This window comes from Asterias amurensis, chromosome 2 (genome assembly GCF_032118995.1).
Source record: "Asterias amurensis chromosome 2, ASM3211899v1".
Taxonomy (NCBI): domain Eukaryota; kingdom Metazoa; phylum Echinodermata; class Asteroidea; order Forcipulatida; family Asteriidae; genus Asterias; species Asterias amurensis.
In genome coordinates, this window is record NC_092649.1 from 29,358,803 (window position 1) to 29,379,662 (window position 20,860).

Sequence of the window (20,860 nt, forward strand, 5' to 3'; positions counted from 1 at the left end):
TTTAATTTTGGGGATCGCTTTAAGTTTTTGAGGAAACTTCAATAAGAAAACACGTTTTTTATTTTATAAATAATATTATGTTGTAGCCTAATGAAATTCATATCATTTCATCATATTATTTACGAACACTTAAAAGGATTTTTCCCTTTTCGTTGCAAATTAAAGTTTCGGCGAGGCGGGGTGGGCGGAGTGCTACTGGTTGAGACGGTATTTTCATTGGCAATCGGCAAACTGCCATTGCGTTGGGAAGCTTCTACTACATAGTGCAGTGTGTTTACATTTCCTTGGTTTGCCATGTGGTTATTTTTACAATGGACCAAGGCATACCAGATCATCATTAACCAACCGGTATACTTGGCAAAGTATAATTCGGATTTGGAATTCATAGATTGAGGCATAACCATGACAATCAAAGCCATCCATTTTAATGTTATGTAACTCAATATGCATACAAAATAGCTGTATCGGTACCACTGTGTAAATCCTAAAGCTCGGTTGGAATGCGCCCATCCAACTTTTGTCATGGTCCCTAAAAAGCACTGTGTTGAATATCTGCATGTTTTGACCACTGCTATTTTAAAGCGTAAAACACAACCAAAACGAAGAACATAAGTTTCAAATAACTTTCATTTAAATTAAATGTCTGCACGGGTCACAGACGAATCGTCTAATCAATGTATTTATCTCATTTTAATCTCTGCTCAGTGCCCGAGAAACGTACTCTTAGTGACCACTTATTTATGGATAATGGTGTTCGCGGTGTAAGGTTTAGGGATTCAATACATTTGACGAAGAAGCCTCTTTATGTGACAATAAGTGTTGATCAACTTTAATACTGTCGTACAAGGGTAGCGACTACCTGGCGCAAACTACACATTATTGCGCATGTTGTTATGACTCGCTTTTTAAAACTGTCCGGCGGTCCATGTATGACGTTTATAAAAATAAAGACAACCATATAGACGGCAAGTGATTTGTTTTCCTTAACAAAACGTCTCTATTACACAAACTCCGGATAAAACAATAGGTTGTGAGTGATTTTCTTCCAATGATTTGACAGATCTCATTTACGGCCACGACCCACAGGAATATTGTAGAGAAACCTGTTTACAAAAGAAACATCTCAACGATTTTGAATGGTTTGGAGTAGAATAGTCAGTAAAGAAAAATCTTATTAAATACAAATACTTGAACCCAGTGATGAAAAGTAAATGTTGTTAAAATTGTTGGGATCGCTTAAAGTTTTTTACAAGAAACTTTAATAAGAAACATGTTTTATTTTATAAACAGTATTATGTTGTAACGAAATTCATTTCCTCATTTATTTACGAACATTTTAAAGGGTTTTTTCCCTTTTCGTTACAAATTAAAGTTTCGTTGAGGTGGAGTTAGCCTCTTATTGCGTAGAAATGACATTTTCTCTGCAGGCACTAGCAGGAACTTATAGAAATGTTTGTATAAGGAAAAGGTTTTTTCATTTCAATCAGCAAACTGGCCATTGTGTTGGGAGGCTTCTGAATAGAGTGCATGCATTTCGTTGTTTTTTTATGTGGCGTTATTCACAATGAACCAAGGCATACCAGATCATCATCAACCAACCGGTACTTGGCAAAGTACAATACGGATTTGGAATTCTATAGATTGAAGCATAACCATGACAATCAAAGCCATCCATTTTATGTGTTATGTAACTCTCAGTGAGCATACAAAATAGCTGTAGCTGTAATGTACCACTGATGGGGAAATCATATAGCTTGGAAATGACCAGTTTTGGGAATGCGCCCATCAAACTTTTGTCATGGTCCCTAAAAAACACTGTGTTGAATATCTGCATGTTTTGACCACTGCAATATAAAGCGTAAAACACATCCAAATAGAAGAACATTAGTTTCAAATAACTTTCATTTAAATTAAATGTCTGCACAGGTCACAAACGAGTCGTCTAATTAATGTTTTGATCTCATTTTAAGCTCAGTGCCCGAACAAACATACTCTTTGTGACCACTTAGTTATGGTGTACAAAAAATACACATTGATTTAGATTTAAAGAAGCCAAACATAAAAAAAAAAATAGGTTTAGGAATCCAAGAATTTTGATGAAGATGCCTTTTTAAGTGACAATAAGTGTTGTTCATTTTAAAAAAGTACAAGGGTAGCTACATAGATAATTAAATGTTATGGATTACCTGGCGCAAACTACATTTATTGCTCAATGGCACAATCAAATATCTAATGTTATGACTCGCTTTTTAAAACTGTCCGGCGGTCCATTTATGCCGTTTATAAACTAAGACAACCTAGACAGCAAGTGATTTTGATGTTATTTTTGACAAAACGTCTCTATATTACTCCAACTCCGATAAAACAATAGGTTATGAGAGATTAAATAATGAATAACACTTAAACAACGTGTTGTCTGCAATGATTTGACAGATCTCAGTTCGACCAAGACTTACAGGGATGTAAAGAAACCTTTTTACAAAAGAAACATCCCAACGATTTGGAATAGAAAGACCTTAGTGAACCTTATGATCAAATACTTTGAACCTAGTGAAAAGTACATGTTAAAATTTTTGGGATCGCTTAGAGTTTTTTACAGGAAACTTTAATAAGAAAACACGTTTGTTTATATAAATAGTATCATGTTGTAATGAAATTCATTTCCTCATATTATTTACGGACATATTAAAGGATTTTCTCCCTTTTCGTTACAAATTAAAGTTTCGTCGAGGCGGGGTAGGCGGAGTTAGCCTCTCAGCGTGTAGAAATGACATTTTCTTTGCAGGGCAATGTTTTAAACCCCACTGTAAGGAGAAGGTATTTTCATTTCAATCGGCAAACTGGCCATTGTGTTCGGAGGCTTCTATAGAGTGTTATTCACAATGAACAAAGGCATACCAGATCATCATTAACCTACCGGTTGGCTTGGCAACAATACGGATTTGGAATTCTATAGATTGAAGCATAATCATGACAATCAAAGCCATTCATTTTAGTATTATGTAACTCTCAGCATACAAAATAGTTTTAGCCGTAATGTACCACTGTGGAAATCCTAAAGTTCAGGAAGGACCATTTTTTGGAATGCGCCCACAAACTTTTGTCATGGTTCCTAAAAAGCATTGTGTGTTAAAGTTCTGATGTTTGGACCACTGCAATTTAAAGCTTAAAACACAACCAAAACTAAGAACAGCATGTTTTTAAATAATTTTAATTTTAATTAAATGTCTAAAGGGTCACAAACGGGTCGTCTGAATGTATTGATCTCATTTTAAGCTTAGTTCCCGAGAAACATACTCTTTGTGACTACTTATTTATGGTGTAAAAAATATTGCTTTAAATAATATATCTAACATCTAGATTTTAATGTAGCCAAGCATAAAAATATTTGGTTTAGGGATTCAAGCATTTTGATGAAGGTGCCTTTTTAAGGGACAATAAGTGTTGTTCAACTTTAATTCTGTAAGAACAAGGATAGCTTATACGGATAATTTAATTTTATGGACTACCTGGTGCAGACATGATTTGGTTTGCCATTGGTGTTATTCACAATGAACAAAGGCAAACCAGATCATCATTAACCTACCGGTTTGCTTGGCAACAACACGAATTCGGAATACTATAGATTGAAGCATAATCATGACAATCAAAGGCATCCAAAACTAAGAACATCGTAGTTTTAAATTTTAATTTTAATTTTAATTTGAATTAAATGTCTAAACGGGTCACAAATGGTTCGTCTGAATGTATTGCTCTCATTTGGTATAGGGATTCAAGCATTTTGATGAAGTGTTGTTCAACTTTAATTCTGTAATTGAATTTTATACCTGGCGCAAACATGATTGATTGCTCAATGGCACAATCGAATATCTACTTTATATATGACTCGCTTTTAAAAACTGTCCGGCGGTCAATGCATGACATTATCAACATAAAGACAACCTATAAATGACAAGTGATTTTGTTATTGTCTTTGACAAAACGTCTCTATTACACAAACCAAAAAATAAAGCAATAGGTTGTGAGTGGTTTTCTTGAACTGTATTGTCTGCAATGTTTTGACACTACCTACGACCACTACCCACAGGAAAATGAAAAGAAACCTCTCAACGATTTTGAATGGTTTTGAGTAGAATAGTCAGTAAAGAAAAACCTTACAAATACTTTAAAGTAAAAATGTTTGGGAATCGCTTAAAGTTTTTTTTACAGGAAACTGTAATAAGAAAACACGTGTTATTTCATAAATTCATTTCCTCATATTTTATTTACGAACATTGTAAAGGATTTTCTTCCTTTTTGTTGCAAATCAAAATTTCGTTGACTCGGGGGGGGGGGCGAGTTAGTTACTCCCAAATTATTTTTATGCAGGCAGTTTTTTTTTGGGGGGGGGGCTGTGCACTAGCTAATAGCAAGAACTTATATTGATATGTTTGTTACTGCCCGTGGTTGAGAAGGTATTTTCACTGCAATGGGCAAACGGGCTATTGTTGAGGCTTCTATAGAGTGCAGCATGTTCGCATTTCCTTGGTTTGCTATACAATGAACCAAGGCATACCAGATCACCATTAACCAACCGGTTAGCTTGGCAACAATACGGATTTGGAATTCTATAGATTGAAGCATAACCATGACAATCAAAGCCATCCATTTCAGTGTTATGTAACTCCCAATACGCATACAAAATAGCTGTAGCTGTAATGTACCACTGTTTAAATCATATAGCTCGGGAAGCAAATTACCTTACAGTGAACTGCTAATTTCAGTAGTCTTTGGAATGCGCCCACAATCTTTTGTCATGGTCCCTAATAACAAGCATCACTTTGTGTGTTGGCGTTCTGCCCAGCATGAACACAACCAATCATTTAAATTAATGTATACACAGGTCACAAACGATTAGTCTAAACGTATTGATCTCATTTTAAGATCGGTACCGGAGAAACATGTGATTGTGGCCAAGATAACTCTTTTCATCTTTTGTCTTAACACCTATTAAAGATAACTCTTAGTGACCACTTCTATGGTGTACAAAATATACACATTGATTTAGGTTTAAAAAGTAGCCACACACAAAACTAATAGGTTTAGGGATTACAAAAAGTTTGATGGAGATGCAATATAAGTGTTTTTTAATAGGTGCAAGGGAAGCTACACAGAGAATGAAATGTTATGGACTACCTGTTGCAATGAGTTTTGTAATACTATCATGCTCCTTTAAAACAGTAGAGTTAAGAATAAGTGTTGTCCTTGGAGGACCCGGGACATTGTTATTACTTATGTTTACAAGGTATGTTAGAAGTTAAGAGCCACTGAAAAACACTGTCTGCTTTAACAGATGATTGATAAGTTAAAAAATTGCATCGCATATTTAATAAAGATTGTTGTCCAGTATGTTTTGCAGTGAAGGCCATAGCCAAATTATTGCCAATCGCTTGTTAGCCAAACTCCAGACATTGCAAAAGAAAAGACTCATCCACTTTATAAACGACGTATTATTCCATGTATCATGACATTGTCAAAATATTATCTTTTCTTGGTAGCCTACAGTAAAGACACAACTATAGAAATAGCAATAAAGGTCAAGGAAAAGAATTTGAAGACCTTATAAATAAATTTCCCAGTCATTTTACTGATACTAATGCATTTGTACTGGGTCTATTTTTTATCATAATTCTCAGCCAATGTTAGGTCATCCTTTGAGGGAACCTCTTTGAGCTTAAGGGGTCTAAATAGTTTTAAAGCGAAACAAAACAGCTTTGGGGTGCTGCGTTTCATTAGCCGTGATTAGCTGTGTGTGTGGTATACTGTCCACTATAGGATAACATTCTATGCTTTTTGTAGGTATGAAAACATTTAAAAGAATTGGAACGAAACTCACTTTGTTTTGTACTGTCTTGATGACGGCAGAATGAATAAAGTCAGCATGTTGATTCAGACCTTGATGTCTCAGCAGTAAGCATCCAGTGAGCAGCATCCAGCGAGCAGCATGGCCCTGGGGTTTACCACGTTCCTCCTCAAAATTGTCTTTCAGGCGTTTCTTTTAACCTTCAAGTATAAAAGAAAATCAAAAATTACAATATTGATTGATGACCAAACACAGTTCCTTAAAATTTGAGCAAATAAAACATAAAAATTCATACAATTTACCATTTTGGGGGTTGAACAAAAAACATTTACTAGGGCATGATTTGAACTAATGGCTCCAGACTAACATGCCATCACTCTATAAACTAAGCTAAATACTAGCCCCATGTTGTTGGTGGTCTCCCTATTTTGTCAACATCTTTGTTTAGGATGCCAATGACAATCAGAAGACTGTAGAGTGCTGTTAAATTATTCCAGAGGTCATGGGTTCAACTCCCACTCCAGTAAATTTGTCTTTGTTCAACACACTTTACAGTGTTATACTCCAAAATTTGTATCAATTTATTAAGAATGAAGAGATCAGTCCAATGCACCCACTGACTGCCACAAAGACAAGCTTAAAGGATATATGTACACGTTTGGTAGTTGTCAAAGACCAGTGTTCTCACTTGGTGTTTCCCATCCCATCATAAGCATAAAACAACAAGCCTGTGAAAATTTGGGCTTAATTGGTCATCGAAGATGCAAGAAAATGATGAAAGAAAAAACACTCTGTGTGTGCTTTCAGATAGGAATAAAAGACTTTCTACACTGTAGCTAGAAGTATTTAATTATTTTAGTGTGAAATTACCTCTTTCTCAAAAACTACATTACTTCAGAGGGAGTCGATTCCCACAATGTTTTATACTATCAACAGCACTCCAATGCTCGTTACCAAGTCAGTTTTTAAGTTAATGTTTGTTTTGAGTAATTACCAAATGTGTAACTTCCTTTTAACAAAAAACATGGGTGGGATTGTACGAGGCATGAAAATGTGAACATTCTTTTAGCCTGGAGATGAAGCTCCCTTAGATATATTTCTTCACAGGTTTATAGACTCTCACATCAAATTTACAGGTGTGATCATTTATAAGCAGAGTCATAGGGAGATTTTAGATGAGAATGCAGGAATAATACAACAAAACAAGTACTGGCCTGTAAAAACCCATGATCTAATACTACAAGGGTTTAATTAGGACCAAGCCAATGACACAACTCAACCTTGCAAGGTTCTCATTAAAAGAAAAAAACATTTCTGCTAATTTAAAACATTCAAAGTCACCATTAGAGCTGGGGAACAAGTCTGGAAGTGAAGCCTCAGATAACCTCCACTATCAGGGACAGATTAGCGTTAAATAGCTCCTTGCTTAAGTGTTGAACTTGCACGACAGGTTTCAAGCTCTCCACAGTATGCAAGTTTTAAACATGGGCAGGCCAAACATGCGGCCTACCAGCTTAGATTGGGCTGAGAAGCTGAATGTGGCTACAACAACATGTTCGAGTCTCAGGCATGCATAAAATGCACCTTTGGCAGACAGCCACATTGACCCATTATATTACCAAAGAGCACTGCCAGAGATCAATGTGTTTGATTTTTCCAGAAGGCAAACCAGTGGGCCCAGAGAAAAACTTGTTTGTCATAAAATAAAATTATCACACAACTTACTCAGCCCTAATCAGTTTCCTTTCAATTGTAAACTACATATTGTACATGTTGTACAAATGAAAGGAGCCTAGTGATTAGGGCTACACATAACTCTTCTCTCATTATAGCCCTAGCATTGAAGGGAATCGAACCAGGGACACAATGGTGTGAGAGAGGCAAGGGCTTTCACACTAAAGAGTAGTCACCCATAATGAAGAATGGCGGAGCTTTAGACATACCTCAGTCTGACATAGTGTGGACCCACAGTGTTGTCCATTCCTCCTCTTGATGGCCATGAGGGTCCTCCCCTTCTCCTTCCACTGCATTTTTTCCCTGTAAAGTATTGACCCTTCATAGTCAACTGGTGTCCCAGCTTGTCTGTGGATTTAGATTATTCATTAAAAATTAGGACAAACACTAAATTGACAATGAACTATCTTACTTAGACTCAAGTTACATCCCGCAATGACAACACAGAATAGATAATCTAGCTAGAGCAGGGGATTTAGATAGCCCTGGTACAGTTGTAGGACGTCAGTCCGTGCCACTTCACAGCGGAGGAGTCCAACCTGGGCTAGGGGTCTAGCTAGAGGTAGTGTATTGATGGGTTTTGTTTTTTAAATCAAAATATTGTTTCTCATTGTCTACATCGTAGGCACTGAAGAATCAGCAACAAACTCACATAAAAGGAGCTGAAAAGGGATTTTAAAAACTGCATTATCTAAAGAGATTTGAAGGTAAGGAGTAAGCTATCACCAATCATTAGTTCTGGGTCCAATTTCATATCAATAATTCATGTGATAGAGCTGGTTAAATTAAGCAGAAAATGTTGCTGAATTACCTGCTCAGCAGAAACATACACAGGATACCCAGTCACAAGTTGTATATGTGAGACATGGTAGGAAAAAGTTTCTGTATCACTTGTTCATTCGATATGAAATAATACAGTATCTAATTAACCTCAAAGATATACCTTTTTGTAAAAATGGGTGAAAAAGTGGTGGCAGGGCACGGAAAATATCCCACATTAGGTTGTTGGTAATTCTGGTGAGCATAATTTTGTTGTGCTCAGCAACTTTTTGTGCTTTCATGACTTTTAAGCAGCTCTATCAAATTGGGCCCGGCCGGTTGTGCAGTGGCACTGTCACTCTCAGTTGTCTGCCTTTAAAACTAATGAAGTGTTGCACAGCACTGCCGGGCGAGCATTCATGATTCAGGAAATTGGCCCCATTTGTGTCCAATCCCCCACAATGAGGCTGTCAGAAAATATGTATTTTATTTCCATCTTCGAAATGTGGAGGACTTTTGAAGTTAAATTAGTTGCGATAACTAACGTAATTAACCCTCCTCCCTCCACCGCCCACCCACGTGTTTGAATTAAATCTCAACTTTGGTCAGTGTTCTTTATTTCGGTCTTTATTCTGGGCTGTGCTAGGAAGTTTTTGTCCCGTTTCTTCCAAATATTTCCTCAATGGTGTTTTTAGGTATTATAAATGGATTCAATAGACATCGAGGATGAATTTCATGTTCTTAGAACTTGTGGCATGATTTTCGAAAGTGGTAAAAATGGGGAAAATCTGGCGACTATTCTGTCAACATGGGTCGAAATTGTACGGTTTGACAAGTTCGGTCGTTTAGTTGTGTGCGCAGAGCTTCACAAGGCCTCCCGGTCTGCTGCCGGTCGTCGGGAGGGGGGTCTATATGCTATCGCAACTATTTTGAGTAATTCTTTGAGTAAAACTTCAACTTTAAATGACAAGTTTTGTACTTACAGAGTTCCTCATTCATACGCCTGAATAGCTCCTTGCCCCACCATGCTCAATATATCGGGATACTTTGGCCAACTCGTAGCTCTCTCTGTGCATAAAGAAAATATCAACAGAACAAGTGTAAAATTCACGTGTGCCGCGTGCATAATAAAATGACTGGTCCCCTGTCTATCCGCAAAGGGTAAGGATATAAATACATGCACGTACTTTTAGAACCAGCGATTTCATTGGATACCATGATTTCATTGGATAAACGCGCAGTGACGTAATAAGCTTTCTTTTTGACAGAAAACTATGCCTTGTCGTCTGCTACTTTCGGTCGTCTGCATATCTCACCACTATTTTTTGTCTACTTGAATTGCCACACCACACCTGCAACTTATATATCCCGTGAGGAGTTTCTTGCAGTACTGGACAGACAGAGGGAGATGATAAATAATTAACATACAAGAAAAATACTGAGACTTATAGTCTCACAGCTTTTCAGCAATGGAAATTATTCATTGACTCTTGAATGAACTCTAAATCTTCTGCTCAACTTATTATTAATGGATGATTTTAATAAAAGGAGTCAAACTCCCATCCACTGATTTCTATGACCAGTAGTCCTATTCAGTGCCCCTTGAATTATTCACAATCACTGTGCCTCCACATGAAAACACATAAGTGTAATTTTCCAAACGCCAGAGCATAGCTAGATTGACATAATGTCCCCCAACACATCCCCGATAAATAGGACATTTTATTTCAGTGCCTATTAGTATGACATCATCCAAAATACCTCAAGTTGAATCCATGCAGTCACAATAGGGAAGTTGTTAACTCTATATCAGCCCTATCCCTCCCCTTCCGACTCTCAAAATATTTTCAGGAGCTCCCAGATATTAAAAAAGGTCGACGCTCTGTGTAATTTATTAAATTCAATTCAATCAACACTGCCTATTTTTTTTGGTCAACCAACTAGCTCCTCCAACCAGCTATAGATTAGTTAACGGTCCCCTTGTATACCTCCCTCTACGAAAAATAACCAACTAGTTTTGTTAACGGTCCCCTTGTATACCTCCCTCTACGGAAATAACCAACTAGTTTGGTTAACGGTCCCCTTGTATACCTCCCTCTACGGAAATAACAAACTAGTTTTGTTAACGGTCTCCTTGTATACCGCCCTCTACGATAATGCCAAAAGTTTTTAGGATGTACTTGTTGTACAGAGCAGCTTTTATTTATGAAACGACAGTTTGCTCAGAGTCATCACTGCTTTGTGGAAAGAGGACAATCATGACAATGTGCTTTTCTGATTTATATAAGGTAATTTATAATCTTGTTATACGGAATGTAAAACTCTTTAGTGTAAAGTAGACTCTGTGGGAGCGTGCGCGTATACAGCATATCGGCCTTGTGACGCAATAATGCACCGGTGTGATGTTGCGCTTGTGGATACAGTCTACGGAGCATTTGTTGTCAACTTTTGTTTTCAAACAATGACTCATGTAATATCAATTCAACCACATGCACTGAGCATTTCTATCAATTGGAGCAAAAACTGCTAGTTGAGAGCTTCTAAAACTTCAAGGCACTTACTTAACTTATGACACATTCAATTCAATACAAAAATTACAAGTACAACAAGTTACAAATTTACAATACATTGTTTACGTTTGTTACTACAGATAAATAATGCAAGCGTCAGTCTTTCGACGGATTTCACCAGGTCTAACTTTCTATCGGGCCCCCGGGGCAACGTCACCGGAAAGCAGGGGCTCAGCCCAGGGCAATATGGCGTGGTTGTAGGGGGTTCATCGCAAGGAGGACTGGGTGTTGATCAGAGTAGGCAATGGAATGCAACGCAAATAACTTGTCTATGGCTTCCATCAAATCGAGGTAGGGGAACCCTTACTTGTTACTATAGAAGTAACAATGAGGCATAACAGTTGTTTTTTCAATACAATCTAGTGTGTGATGCTCCAAACATCTTGCGCAAACTGTATCTATCATTCTTCCATTAGATTACACTTAGACGAGTAGACTTCTCAAAAGTTCCCTGATAGCTATAGCAGATACAGAACATGTGAAGAGCAAGCTGAAAGTTGCGCACAGCTCGTACACCCATGCTATTGTTTCCATTGCCATGATATAGGGAATTATACGCTTTTTTGTTACCCAGTGCTCTTTCAATAGATTCATGATCAAACAAAACATACAACATCGCTGAGTCAAGTTATTAGCAAACATAATGATAAACGTGTACATTTTTTCTTATTATTCTGAAGTGCAAACATGGCGTCACTTCCTGCTGACATATCCACGCACAACGAAGCACACGGCACAATGGTTGCATCCCCAGACCAAGACGCAGCAGGAGATGCACCCAACACCGCCTCATCACTACTCAGCCTACCGACTAAACCACCATGTGGGGACTTCACAAATGAAACAGAACAACCTGATGGCACGCGCAATGCCCAGAACCTGGACCATGGATGGGCGTGGCTGGTCATGGTTTCCGCCCTTTTTACTCACATCTTAACGTTTGGAATGTCTTATGCAACCGTTGGGACATTCTATGTGGAGTTTCTGACGGAGTTTCAGCAAAGCAATGCAGCCACTTCCTGGACTGGATCGATCATGCTTGGAATGATGTTATGCTCTGGTAAGGGGGGGGGAGGGGCACTATAGTTCCCGTTAAGACCATTTGTAAACAGTTTGCGCTCTAATTTAAAACAAAATAAACAATATGCATTGCCCTGGAAGTAAAAAATAAAGACATCGTAAAGAAGTCAAATAGTTTTTAAGTCACTGAATATACCTCATAAAAGCTCATACACCCTTACATATTCGTAAAAAGTCAAGATTTTAAATGGGGGCTTAAGGCTGGGGGTGTGGACATCACGTGGGACTACACATTTTTTTTCTTCTTCTGGGGCACTTTCTAATCAACATATTTTTTGTGTTTTCATGTTTAATAATTTGCAGGTCCAGCAATAAGCCTTTTCATTGATAAATGTGGCGCATGCACAGTGGCTGTAGCGGGTGGAGCTATCGCATCGGCTGGATTGTTCCTAAGCTCAATGGCAACGAGCATCATCTTCCTCTACTTCTCATTTGGTGTTGTCACTGGTAGAACTTTTACTTTCTTGCAGTAAACAATCACAGACAATCTTTCCCATGTCCCTTTAAGGCAGGGTATACCTTTGGCAATTACTCCCAATAATATAACGACCATAAAAAGTTAATTGGTAGAAAGCTCTCCTGCAACATTTTGAAAACACAAAAAGAATGTGGTTGTTCATAGAGAAAGGGATTCCAAAATAACTGTTTCAATCTGAGAACTGCTGCAGATTCTCAGTGATATCTCTAAAGATACCACCTTTTAAATGTTTTACTTTATTTTATATATAATTGTCTTCGGTTTAACCAATCAAATGGTTATAAGAAGTATAACAAATTAAGTCCAAAGAATGAATAGCTACATACAAGAAAATTGAACAAGTGGTAACACAATAGTTATCATCAAAATTGTCTGCCAAGCCAGACCAAGAGTTGATCAACCGCATACATATGATAAAACTCAGGATTTTGGTTTTCTGTGTTTTGTTTTTCTAGGCTTAGGTCTTGGCATGAGCTATCTCCCATGCATCGTCATGCTAGGAAAGTTCTTCGAGCGTAGACGGGCTTTTGCTGCTGGTATTGCAGCTTCTGGGTCCGGCCTGGGGACCTTCATCTTTGCTCCATTTGACCAATTCCTACTGGCTACTCTCGGCTGGCGACAGTCCTTCATAGTTCTTGGATGTGTAGAACTGACCTTATGTCTGTGTGGTGCTACTTACTTAGAGAGCAAGATCCCTGTTCGGAGTGAAGGGTTGGAGGGTCGTGAAGACAACGAGGAGAGACTTAATATAGCGTCTCTGCCGCAGACGCCATCTTTGGTAGTTATCAGGCAAACTGCTGGAGTCAAGCCGAGTGTGGAGAACCTGAATTCCATCCGCAGTGCCCTTGATGCAATATCAGCCCGGAATACTCCCGTGGGAAGCTGGAAGCAGAGCATCGGCGTGAAGATGCGGGGAAGTGTTTTCTTGCAATCACCTATAAACTCCCCGCTACCCTCCTCGCCTATTCCACTTGACGGTTTCTTCGGTCTAGCATCCCCTATAAACATCACAAGAGGGGCATCCTTCAACCAATCTTTGGACGACTCAAGCAGCCAAGTTCAGCCACCGGTGTCTGGGATAAGCGTGCCGACAATTGAGATCACACATGCATCAACTCCTCCATCATCGAACTTAACTTCAACATACCAAGCTTCAGAAGGGTTAGGGGAACTAACATTTGGCAGCTGGCAGCAGAGTGTTAACGCTAGAGCAGTACTCAGCAATTTCTTACAGTCTCCGGCTCTTTCACCGATTCCTGATTCCCCTTTGACTTTAGACAACATCTCAAGGTTATCTGTTCCATCCAATCAGGACTTATCGCTGGACCGGTCGACACCGGAATCTTACAACAATATTACATCAACGACACTCGATCCAGTTCTAGAAGAATCAAGACTGTATCCTCGACTTGACGACATCGTACAACAAAGATGTCCGACTTCAGTCGCAGGTGATGATGACAGTGTAAAGTATGATCTCGACGGGGAAGGTCAGAAATCTGAGGAGTACCCCCGCAGAAAGCGTGACAGTCCGCTAGTAACCATCTATAGGTTGTTTCACAACAGGTTCTTTGTACTGTTCAGCATCTCAGGATTCGTCTTGTGCATTGGATACCAGCTGCCGTACATGTACTTCAAGGCCTTTGCTCTTTCCCTGGGTATAGATGAAGACAGTTGGGCATTCATCATGGCCTGTATGGGGATCACAGATATGCTTGGGAGACTCATTGTGGGTTTCATCTTCGACCGTGCAATGTGCGTCTCCCATCGGTTGGTTGGCTACACGTTATCACTCTTCTTATCTGGAGCACTTCTACTCCTAATGTCGACTGCTTCAACGTATCCAACCTTAGCAATGGCAGCAACGAGCTACACGCTGATTGCTGGGTCCACTGATCCCCTTGTGCCGGCACTTCTGGTTGAGTATGTTGGACTGGACTCGTTGTGCTACTCTTTCGGCTTTCTGATTGAGATGCAAGGGATTGGATTCCTCCTGGGTCCGCCTCTTGCGGGTAAGTGTCTATTGTTTACTCACAATCCCAGTCTCAGAATTTTCGACTTAATACAGAAAACGCAATAAAGTATTCAGTATCAAACAGAATTTCCACGAAGAAGGTAACATAGGGCAACAAGAGATATTTCTCAAGATGATTGATGCCGCGAAATAATTGTATGACAACAGAACAATTATTGCCCATTCATTTCAAAAGCTTTTGAAGTTATTAGTTTGTGGTGTTTTCCTTTAATAAATCTGTCTGGACGAAAACAGCTTCACGAGATGAATGTACGCTTACAGCAATGTCCCAATACTCTGGACTCAACTCTGTCCAGAGTCTAGGCACTATAAATTTGCCTAGTTCTGTGCCATTTACTTCACGGAAGGTACTTATGGAATTGTTTTTCTTTTCTGACAGGTATTGTGTATGCGTACATCGGGGATTACTCAGCAGTCTTCATTGTTGGTGCCCTCGCTTTCATAGTCAGCGGAGTTATCATTCTACTAGAACCATTTTGTGCACAATGCCAGAAATGGACCCGGAGTTCAACATCACGTTCTGAAATAATCAGTGCCAATACAACAGCATAAGGCCGATCCTTACAGGCACTCACTTGACACTGGGTATTCTACAATGTAGGCCTATGACATTTTTACATTCAACTGCATTATCAACTTTACTTCCGTTGAGTTATCTCTTAAAGGCAGTGGACACTATTGGTAATTACTCAAAATAGTTATTAGCATAAAACCTTAATTGGTAACTAGTAACGGGGAGAGGTTGATAGTATAAAACCTTGTGAGAAACGGCTCCCTCTGAAGTGATGTAGTTTTCGAGAAAGAAGTAATTTTCCACGAATTTGATTTCAAGACCTCAAGTTTAGACCTTGAGGTCTCGAAATCAAGCATCTGAAAGTACACAACTTCGTGTGACAAGGGTGTTTTTTTCTTTCATAGTTATCTCGCAACTCTGACGACCAATCAAAATTGTCACAGGTTTGTTATTTTATGTACATGTTGAGATACACCAAGTGAGAAGACTGGATTTTGACAATTACCAATAGTGTCCACTGCCTTTAAGCTAGTTTTGTACATTTTAAAGAAACTTCCTTACAGAGCAACTTCTTTAGTGGGTCTTAATCTCAACCAAGAAGTTGCTATTTGATAACAATATTGGTCTTTTAACCCCAAAGAGGCTTGTTTACATTTCACAGAGCTCTCAAATATACTTAACCGAATAGGGGGCAATGTCTGTAGTAGGTCTAATTTATATTGGGTTTTTGTTAGTGGCTAGGGAGAGTGGGTGCACACTCGTTTTATTAAATCTACATGCATTGTATACACACTTTCCTTATTTACATTTCCAAAAGCCTCATTGACAGAGACATTTCTTTGTTTTACCATTGAGAGTTTTAACTCCCCCACCAATACCACTTCAACAAAAGAAGTACTTGCTTGTGGTCAAGTTTATGCTTAAACGATAATTATTGAATGCAAGAAAAAAAATGCAAAAAACATATCCAAGTGTATTTTAACAAAATTACGTACATTTATTTCAAATAGAAAATGAGGAAACTAAATAGTTGTATGATATGAACATTGTGAAATAATGGTACTGTACCAGTGTCCATAAAACTACATAAATGTGAAGAATGAAATGTTTAAAAATAAAGCTGAAGTGAGCTTTTCAAATCAACAATAATATAAATCAACATTTTATAAGTTCATTTAGAGATTTCAAAACCAACGAAGTGCCTTCACCTGTTGAGTCTTTGTGAGTCTTTGTGGGCAACTTTGCAAAACAAAACCCACAGTCCACAGATAAATGTTCAGGTAGTGGGTACTTTTGGGCCAAGCTTTTCTTTGGTGGCGATGCACAAGTAATAAAGAAATCTAGCGGTCCACTTGTCTACGACATTCAGATTTCTGAGAAATTGTACTAAAAAAAGGATGCAATGATAACAAGAGAATACAATAAATTTGTGTAAAGCAGGGAATATCTCTTGAATAAATTCAACAGAAGTACAGAATGTTCCTGTCACTCCAATTTCTTGTCAACAGTCATTCAAAATGCAAATCAATATTAGAAAGGAGTGTTTACAAGTTGGTATTGCAATGGATGTTAAATAAATAGCACATAAACCCTCCAATAAAATTCTAAAATAGAGCATTCAACCGAAGTCACACAACAGATTGCATGTTTTTAACTTCGGTCGAGAATTGACAACTGAAGTACTTCACAATGCTATACTTTGTGTAGTCTTGGTGCAAGAGGTTGTTAGTTATGCTATCGCAGGCCCCCGCTCCGATCCGCGGCGCGCACACTACCATCCAACAATAACTGGCGCTGTTGGTAAACTTCCAGAGCCCCTTTACACATCGCACTGACGGATTTCGTGGCTTCCAGAGGACGCCCTCTATCGGCAGTATAGACGAGACGTGTGTGTAGTGTTGAGTGTATGGTTTTACTAACTCAACAAGAACGTCTTGCACCAAGACTATACCAAGCCCAACATCATAAGGGTCGAAAAGTAAATTCTTTTAATAATATGCAAATTGACTGCTTTGCATAGGTCAATCTACAGTTTCAATCATGTGATCTACACTCATTCAAACATCTCCAATTGGAATTTGATCACACTTCTGTGAAAAGAAAACACAAATATTCCCAGAAACGTAACAACTAATTCTGGCATAGTGTTCGTTCATACTCGGTCCGTTTTCAATTTGGCTGACACAACAGCAACCAATCATCGGTCCGGGATTTTCTCAAATTTTCTCTCCCTTCCAAGCTCAATAGCTTTGGTTTTCAGACATAGACCTCTATCATGCTGCAACCATCTTGATTCTCTCCCATTCAAATCAATGTAACCAAACCGAGGCTGGAAGTGCGAATAGTCTGGTTCCTTTTTGTACAATGAGTATTTGCATCTATTACTGCTGTTGGATACAGGGAACATGACCAAGATGGTGGCAGAATGCTAAAGGTCTATACACTGGGATGGGTGCCACCGTTGGCTGTTCACTCTGCTGAATCTTAGCTTGTTGAGGGTCCAGCTTCCTCATGAGCTTGGTGTACACCCAGCTTGGACATTGAGATCCTTTCTATATCATCCAGACTGAGATTTGCAATGGTTGTTGAGAATTCCTGGTGGGATAATCAAGCAACAAAATCACAGAATAAGTTTCATATAATTACTCCAAAACATAAACTACACACAGACGAAGACACCTTATTACAAAGACAAACAAGTTATACAGTACATCGGAATGTCCAGTCGGGCATTTTCAAATTATTGGGATTTCATCTGTTTATTAAAAAACAAAAACAGATGGGTGTTGAAGACATGTATTTGTGGTTTAACTTTTACTTCATAAATACTGACAAAATAATCAACAGTTTGGGAACTAAGCACACTTTCTGCCTGATCTGATCATTTTTTACACTAGTGGGTAAGCTTCTGAATGTCAAAGCGTGATATCATCCTAACCTTGACTACAGTTACAGTTTCCAAAAATGTGAAACGTTGTGATTTCTGACAAAGTAGTAAGTTGCAACTTCAAATAACATGTGGTATTAAATACAGGGCACAGCGTTAAACACACCTTTGGTAATACTTTGCTTGTTTAAAGAAAAAATAATGAGCCCTTTGATCAATGCCCTCTAGGTATAAAGCGCTATGTAAGAGTTACATTATTTATGGATACAAGGGGTTGTTAGTTGAATATACAAAGTTTCTACTAACTTTTGGTTTTGTAAGTGGTAATCTGTAACTGCAAGTTTAGGTTACTGTCATCATTTTGATGTTCAAATTGATAAATAAAATTACTGAAAATCAAACTTGTTCAAGATGCGAACCTTTTTAAACTGTTCTAAGACTTTCTCTGCATCCGATGAAGTAAAGTGTCTATGTAGGAGGGTCTTTAAGGCATCCCATAATGCAGTTCCACCTCCTATTCGTGAGGTACTCGTTAGATCTAACGATACTTCTGGCCTTCGTATGACAAGATGGATTTTTGTATCTGGACCAATATTGTAATCACCTAAACATTGGCCATCTGTATAAAGAAAACAAATTAAATTAAAATGTTAATAAAACATATCCAAATATTGTCGTCAATTCGTCATGTCAGTACAAAAGCTTCCCCTAAAATAGCACTTTTACACAATACGCACAAGTTTGATGTCGAAACGATGTATCTTTGTTCAAATTAGCCCAGATGTACACAGAAAACAAGTACGCATCGAGATATAACGTTTCTGCAGAGTAGTACAACATTAAAGGCATACTGAGACAATTTACTGACCCTCCAACCCTCCATAGTTGTTACAGTACTACTTAGGGCCTCTATGGTTTATTAAAGACACTGGACACTATTGGTAATTGCTCAAAATAATTGTTAGCATAAAAACTTACTTCTTGGCGATCAGTGGAGAGATGTTGATTGTATAAAACGTTGTGAGAAACGGCTCCCTCTGAAGTAACATTTATTTCGAGAAAGAAGTTATTGCTCACTAAAATATTTTAATTTGATTTTGAAACCTCAGAATTTGATTTCGAGGTCTCAAACTCGAGCATTTGAAAGTGAAAGCACACAACTTTGTGTGACAAGGGTGTTTTTACTTCCATTATTATCTCGCAACTTTGACAACCAATTGAGATAAATTTTCACAGGTTTGTTATTTTGCGCATATGTTGAGATACACCAAGTGAGAACTAACAATTACCGAATGTATCCAGTGTCTATAAAAAGCAATATCTTTTTCTGATCACCATCGGCGGAACATCAACAAGTAAATTAACTACTCTTCAAGTAAGGAGACTACTACTACATGTTAGTACCTGACAATGTTTTTCCTTTGAAGACGAGTCTCTGTTGATGCACTGGAACATCTAACTCTTTAGCCACCATTCGTTTAACGGACAGGATTGGTTCTGATGCTGTTACCTGTAAAACAAACCAATGAATCTTTATACAGTTAATTAAATCAGGTTAAGTATTATGTTAGTGTTTTGTTTTTAAAGGCAAAGTATATCTTTAGTTTTTGAAACTTTTAACTTGTATATGAGTGTGTGTACAATAGGCCTATAACTAACCTGTACAACTTTCATTTCAAAAGGTGGTTTTGAGCGTCAAAAATCTAGTGTCCACGCAGGAAGAATACTGAATCAACAATTGCAATACACAATCTGACAAATATTTCATAGATTTAAATTTGTTTCAATCCCTGTTTTGTGAAGTTAACCACATTCCATTAGTAAGATGGGAATCGTTTCTCACAAAGCTACAGTGCTTCTTACTCTATAAGTTTTTAATGATCATTAATATTTGAAGTAATTAGTATTACCAACGATATACCCTACCTATTTATGATAAAGAATGCCCAATATGTAAACATAAAAAGTTCATTGAGCATGAGGACAACAACTATGGTGTAGGCCTAGCCTAGAATAAAACAAAATGTTTTGCCTCAGTTGTCAGTTGTCGAGGAAGTCAATCAGAGTTTATGTGTTTTGTGCAAGTGCAAGATGTTTACGTGGATCCTGTTATTTGTAGATCGATCAATTTTAATTATAAATGGAAAACATGAAGAATTTAAGAACAGTATTTCAGCTTCGCAAGTTTAATACTGTAGTTTGTATAACTTAAAGTAGCCTCCATTGCCCCTGGTGCCCTGATCTTGCCCCCCCCCCCCTGGTGCCCCTTCATCATAAGTTTCCCATGGACTTTTAGAAGTGCCCTTTTCAACATGTAAATCTCTCTCTCAACAAACCCATGAACAAAGATAAAATCCCAGGTCTGTTCTTAATCTTGTTTGTTATTCTTTCTTAATCTTATTCTCGATCCCTTGACTTAACTTCTTCTTCTTCTTCCTTATTTTTAGTCTTTATACTTATAGGCCCTATATAAATAAGTTATATAAATATAAACTGTCTTAAAAATCTCATTTATAAAATACTAAATAAAATAAGAGTGTTTAATTGTTTACTTATCAAATTAAGTTTATATTATTCTAGGTAGGCCTGCTGCATGGAATAATGAACTTGATTACCTCCATGATAACAATAAAATTATAGCACAAGACGAATTAAAACCAAAAGCATTTACAACGTACCTCAACACGGCATTCCCTTCCTTGCGTTTGAAGAATCTTCACAATTAAAATCATTTCTGTTTACTTAAATTCTACGATGCTTGCACTGATGATGAAGGTTACAAATTAAATACAAAATATGATAGTCACTTCCAGTAAACCTTTCTGAGTCTCTGGCCACGAATTATATCATATTGAGATGTGAGAACTTCGGAAGTTATTGACACTTGTTTGTGCATGCTACTAGACTCAGCATTTGGTCATTCAGCAATCCGCCATGTTTATCATAAACTTCACCCTAGTC

General features: G+C 37.9%; 3 protein-coding genes across 4 annotated transcripts in view; 1 reads left to right on the top strand and 2 right to left on the bottom strand.

Moving 5' to 3' along the window:
* The window catches only part of LOC139933770 (mitochondrial carnitine/acylcarnitine carrier protein-like), a 35,788-nt gene extending 26,322 nt beyond the window's left edge, over positions 1–9,466 (bottom strand). Inside the window, exons 1-3 of the mRNA XM_071927974.1 lie at positions 9,319–9,466; positions 7,786–7,924; positions 5,876–6,042 (exon numbers count right to left, since the gene is read on the bottom strand). Of these exons, the coding sequence (XP_071784075.1) occupies positions 5,876–5,971 (96 nt within the window). The 5' untranslated portion in view covers positions 5,972–6,042; positions 7,786–7,924; positions 9,319–9,466. The remainder of the gene's footprint in view (positions 1–5,875; positions 6,043–7,785; positions 7,925–9,318) is intronic.
* Positions 9,467–10,514: 1,048 nt separating this feature from the next.
* LOC139933774 (uncharacterized) lies at positions 10,515–15,284 on the top strand. Of its 2 annotated transcripts, none has more exons than XM_071927978.1 (6): positions 10,515–10,623; positions 10,986–11,196; positions 11,586–11,965; positions 12,289–12,432; positions 12,919–14,475; positions 14,878–15,284. In XM_071927978.1, exons 2-6 carry the CDS (start codon positions 11,150–11,152, stop codon positions 15,048–15,050), a joined length of 2,301 nt encoding a protein of 766 aa, XP_071784079.1. In that variant the 5' UTR covers positions 10,515–10,623; positions 10,986–11,149; the 3' UTR covers positions 15,051–15,284. The 2 variants fall into 2 exon arrangements, with proteins under 2 accessions (XP_071784079.1, XP_071784077.1); XM_071927976.1 differs by lacking the exon at positions 10,515–10,623 and adding an exon at positions 10,810–10,888.
* A 156-nt stretch (positions 15,285–15,440) lies between these two features.
* LOC139933776 (ubiquitin-like protein 4A) lies at positions 15,441–20,838 on the bottom strand. Its single transcript, XM_071927980.1, has 4 exons — positions 20,578–20,838; positions 19,304–19,409; positions 18,319–18,518; positions 15,441–17,607 (listed from the first exon to the last, which is right to left on the bottom strand). Exons 1-4 carry the CDS (start codon positions 20,629–20,631, stop codon positions 17,497–17,499), a joined length of 471 nt encoding a protein of 156 aa, XP_071784081.1. The 5' UTR covers positions 20,632–20,838; the 3' UTR covers positions 15,441–17,496.
* Between the last annotated feature and the right edge of the window lie 22 nt (positions 20,839–20,860).

What these genes read in the sequence shown, in the direction of transcription:
- LOC139933774 (XM_071927978.1), top strand. Translation starts at nt 11,150, where the DNA reads ATGGAATGCAACGCAAATAACTTGTCTATGGCTTCCATCAAATCGAG. An exon ending in CTCATTTGGTGTTGTCACTG is followed by an intron (nt 12,433 to 12,918) that starts GTAGAACTTTTA and finishes TTGTTTTTCTAG; the next exon opens with GCTTAGGTCTTGGCATGAGC. An exon ending in CCTGGGTCCGCCTCTTGCGG is followed by an intron (nt 14,476 to 14,877) that starts GTAAGTGTCTAT and finishes CTTTTCTGACAG; the next exon opens with GTATTGTGTATGCGTACATC.
- LOC139933776 (XM_071927980.1), bottom strand. Translation starts at nt 20,631, where the DNA reads ATGATTTTAATTGTGAAGATTCTTCAAACGCAAGGAAGGGAATGCCGT. An exon ending in GAAGGGAATGCCGTGTTGAG is followed by an intron (nt 19,410 to 20,577) that starts GTACGTTGTAAA and finishes TTTGTTTTACAG; the next exon opens with GTAACAGCATCAGAACCAAT. An exon ending in CAAAGGAAAAACATTGTCAG is followed by an intron (nt 18,519 to 19,303) that starts GTACTAACATGT and finishes TTCTTTATACAG; the next exon opens with ATGGCCAATGTTTAGGTGAT.